The sequence below is a fragment of the Myotis davidii genome, unplaced genomic scaffold, assembly GCF_000327345.1.
Source record: "Myotis davidii unplaced genomic scaffold, ASM32734v1 scaffold1687, whole genome shotgun sequence".
In the NCBI taxonomy this organism is placed as follows: Eukaryota; Metazoa; Chordata; class Mammalia; order Chiroptera; family Vespertilionidae; genus Myotis; species Myotis davidii.
Window position 1 is genome coordinate 216,465 of NW_006297834.1, and position 4,653 is coordinate 221,117.

The window sequence follows — 4,653 nt, forward strand, 5'->3', positions numbered from 1 at the left end:
GGGGCAGCCTGTGCTGTGTGATTTGACTTATTAGTGCTGTATTCTATGCTGCCTTTTGTATTTATATGTGAAATATTTCAAACACACAGACAAGAAAAGGATTTTGCTTTTCTTTTTACATATTGTTTTTTGAGCTTCAGTGTTCAGTTAGGTAATTGGGGGTAGACAGGTAATGAACATAGTGATTGGGCAGGAGCTGGAACTTGGATCCTAGTTGTTGGCCCCAGCTCTCTGGTTCTCCTGTGTCTTTCGCCCCTCTACTACCACTGGAATTCCTCATGGATGTGGTAAGGCATTGGTGACACAGCATACTGTGGGCTGGAACAGTAATGCCCCAGGGACTCGAGGTCAGAGTGCTGCCCATGTCTGGAGCAAGGCCAGGGGCAAATGCATCATCTTCCAACAGCTCTCCAGTCAGTGGCAGAGTCGAGCTGAGACCCCAACCCAAGCTGTAGCTCGGCTCCACCGTGGGACAGAGGGTGTGTTATCACCACTGACTTACAAAATTCCTTAAGCATTGTAAAAATGGTGGAAAGAAGTCTATTTTGAGAGTTTAAGGAAAGTAAGCCCCTCCTGTCTTTGTGCTTCTCTCCAGATCCTTGGGAAGCTGAAAGGTCTTGCCTTGGATGCTGAGGCGGAGCTGGAGAGACAGGATGAGGCATTGGATGGCATCGCCACTGCTGTGGACCGGGCAACCTTAACCATTGACAAGCACAATCGACGAATGAAAAAACTGACCTAGAAGGACAAGGGAGGGTAGAGGTGAGAGCTTTTGATGAGAATCACATCTCAGTATGTTGTCCTCAACCCCTGCATGCTGCCTTCAGATGACCACAGGAGGTCATTCTCAGGGTCAGAGAAAAACTTGCGATCCTGCCTCAGAGCATACCTGCCTCAGGACAAAGGCTGCTGTGAAGGACCTGGGCAGCCACAGAGGGGTCCTCTGCAGGGCCCTGAAGGTGCAGCTGCAGGAGAGGAGTTCTGCCTGTGAACACAGCAAACGGTATCCCGCCAAGGCCCTCTCGAGCTGCTGGTGCCGTCAGGAGCACCCATGCACTCAAGCACGTGGCTGAGCCCTGGTGAGCCCTGCACAGCTGCGTGGTGGCTCTTCATTCAGAGGCCGGTCTGCACCCAGCACTGAGGGACCACTTTGCATAGCCTTATCCCAGGTCTCCAGCATCACCAGTAGCTGCATTATCGTCCTTTTTCTCCACTCTTGTTGGGCGTAAAAGGAAGGTTTAAGCCTCTGTGAATAAAATCTGCTTTTTTTTAACTGTGGGTCTAAGCACTGCAGGTGTACCTTGTATCGGCACAATCCCTTCTCCCTTCTCCCTTCTCCAGGACCATATGCCTGAGCCTGCTCCCCTCTGTGGAAAGCTAAGCAACCCACCGCCCTCACTTGTTCCATCTCTCTGGTGGGAAGCCAGTTTCTTTTTGGTTGTATTGTCATTTTCTAACTAAAGCTAAGAGGTCATCATATACTAGTAAACACCTGAAATACTATTTCATTGCTCAGTTTTTAGCCAAAGGTGAAAATAGTATATATTGCACCTGTTTAAAAGGTTTTGATTTTTGCTTTTACTGCCCCATTTCTGTCCAGAAACAAAAGAGAAATGGTAGTGTTAGGATTTTTTGTGAAGATACACATTGATGCTGCTTTTTGCTTGGTGTGGTGTCCATGAGAGGGCCCCCTGGGGGGTGGGGGGGAAGTGGAGGAGCGTGCATCTCCCAGACCGCTTCGAAAAAGCATCCTGGGAGGCTGTACACAGAGAGGCTCCTTGGATCTTGAGGAGTGTCTACAGTTCCTGGAACGGCGCCTTCAGGCCCTGTGCTGCTGTGTTTGGAGTCCTAGGTGGGTTCAGGGAACTGCCCTGGGCAGTGCTAGATTTCTGAGCTGACCTTAGGAATTCCACACAGAGTATACGACAACAGGAGTGTGCTCTCCAGGTTTGGAGGCCAGAAGTCCAAGGTCAGGGTGTCGCAGGGCTACGCTTCCTCCTGAGGCACTTAGAAGCTTCCAGTAGCAGAAAATGCATCTGAGTTGATTACTCGAGCCCAAAACACAGAAACCTATCTGTTTAAACCCACTAACAATAGCCAGGCTGAGGCAAAAGCGCCAAAAACCTTGACACTAAGAACTCCCACAGCCCCTGCTCCCCCCCCAGGTGCTCAATTCTTCCTCCCACTGCTTCCCACCCTAGGTGCACTAACTCCACCTTTCCTGGCCCCTCCCCACTAGGAGCACAAATACCAATTCCTTAGACTAGCACATCCAGGGCGATCCAACTTCACCCTCCATGGTTCCCACTGCCAATTCTCTGTCTTCATCTTCACTGTCCCCCTCACCTGGTGCACTGTCTTCACCTTACACTTTCACCCTAGGGAGAAACATGAGGGGAGTGGACCTTATGATGCTCAGATGCTAGACCGGAGAAAGGAGTTCAGCATGCAGGCTAGTGATCTCTTGCATCCAGATAGCACGTGCCCTGTTGGCTCCCACCAAGTGGATCAGGTTATTAGACCCTCTAGAGCCATTGTCATCATCATCATTAGTTGGCATAGAGCATGTTGTCTCCGGTCCTGCTTTCCCTCTCCTGAGTTGGAGCTTACCTTCTGACACTGATGTTGGGCCTGTGTGTGGGGCCATGCATGCATCCATGCATGGGGCTCTCCACATGCATCATTCCTGCACCAAAATCTGTCTGCCCTTTACCCTGTCAGTATTTTTGTCAGTTTGTTATCACCCTGTAAGATGTTCGCAGTTCCTAAAACTTAATGTGAGCTTAGTTACTCTCTATATCAAGATAGACACAATGTAAATCCTTCAAATGCAGCTAAATGAAACAGCTCTAACATTTCATCAGAAAAGGCTGATTCTGCCCTACTGGTGTGGCTCAGTAATTCAGCATCAACCCATGAACCAAGAGGTCACAGTTTGATTTCTGGTCAGGGAACATGCCTGGATTGTGGGCTCAGGGATGTCCAGGAGGAAGCTAGTCAATGATGTTTTTCCTCATCAATGTTTCTCTCTATCCCTCTCCCTTCTTCTCTCTCTAAAAATCAATAAAAGAGGGGGCTGATTGTTTTGTTAGCTTAGGGCAGGGGTCAGCAGACTTTCTGTAAAAGTACAGGGAGTAACTTCATCTTTTGAGCCATATTGGTGTCTGTCACGAAATCTTAGGTCTGCTGTTTATGTGAAGATGGCCTGGACTTGTGAGCAGTGGGTATGCTGGTTCTAATAAAACTACCTGTGAAATTGGAATTCCATGCGCCACGAAATGGTATTGTTTGATTTTCTTTCAACCAGTAAAAATTCAAGTAGGTCCTTCGCATGCAGGCCGCAGGGGAGCAGGCTGCTGTGCTTGCTCACCTGCCCAGCAGGTGTGACCTCCAAGGCTACAGCCACAGTTCAGCAATGTCTGTGCTGGAGGGGACTCACTGCCCTTCTTAGCCCCCAACTGAAGAGTGGCCTCAGCCCTCATCATGACACTGCTGCCAATGCCAGTCCAGGTTTACAGCCGGAGACCTTCGCCACCTCATTTTCCGGCTGTGCTCCTCTGTCCAGAGCTTTGCAGACATTTGGTCCTATTCCTGCGAAAGCAGAGCTTGGAATAGGGGCACAGTGGAAAGAGGCGGGGCGGCGGGGGGAGTTTTCACAAGTGATCTTCCGTGGATGCCCCAAATCAGCACACAGAAATTTTAGGAGAGAAGAAAAAACAAAAACCCATCAGTCCTTGAGATATTTCCAAAACCACAGAAAACTCAACTGTATGCAATCAGGGTGGGGGCTTGATTTGGTTTGGGGTTGGGTGAAATGCCCTCCAGGAGGCAGCTGTATTGGTTGAGGCATTTACCCTGGCGTGAGACCACTTTACAAGGAGGTCCCTCCAAGGCCCCACAGCCTCACCTGGAAGGAGCCCCCTACCCTTTCACTGCTGCCAGTTTAATTATTAGCTGTAGGTTTTATTAAAACTTGAAAGACACCCAAATTGTAGTTAGGTTTCACATTGCAACTGATCTCCACATATCCACATGGTATTTCCAGCTTTTGGCACCCTTCTGGAAACAGGGGATAGCAATGGACTTGTCGAGGAAGCAATTTTCCCTGATTTTGAAAGTGAAAAGCCACAGGGCTGGTCCTCCAACTCATCAGAAGGCAAGGGTGGTCTGCTTCCCAGAGGGTCATTTGGTCTTATCCTCCCCTCAGCTTCCTCAGTGAGAAGCAGGTCTGTGAGGCTGAGCGGAGAAGACATCCATTCTTAAGCACCAGGAGCTGCTTGCCACTGGGAGAGCCATAGAGGACCATGTATAGTTTGTAGAGTGAAGGCCATTGAGCCCGGACAGAGAGACCTAGGCTACAGGGCCAGGACCTAGGAGCAAGACCAGCTCAAGGTGTGCTCCATGGCCCTGACTGCACATCCAGGGCTCCTGTGGATGTGGGCACACATCCTGAAGCTGTGGCTGCCATCCTATCACACACAGCTGCTGCCCTAAGGTACCAGTACCACAGGATCCTCCAGCACAGTCTCCCATTGAGTCTTAAGCAGCACCTGCTCCTCAGGGCCCTTGAATTTTATTCACCATCTCTTATCCCCACCTCTGCCCCTTCCTATCAGTCTGTAGGCAGAGGTGGTCGCTGGAGGCTTTGAGGCT

The 4,653-nt window shown here is 49.9% G+C and overlaps 1 protein-coding gene across 1 annotated transcript in view; it reads left to right on the plus strand.

Moving 5' to 3' along the window:
* The window catches only part of SNAP47 (synaptosome associated protein 47kDa), a 72,846-nt gene extending 69,584 nt beyond the window's left edge, over positions 1-3,262 (plus strand). Inside the window, 1 exon segment of the mRNA XM_015570452.1 lies at positions 596-3,262. Within this exon segment, the coding sequence (XP_015425938.1) occupies positions 596-742 (147 nt within the window). The 3' untranslated portion in view covers positions 743-3,262.
* Positions 3,263-4,653: the final 1,391 nt, after the last annotated feature.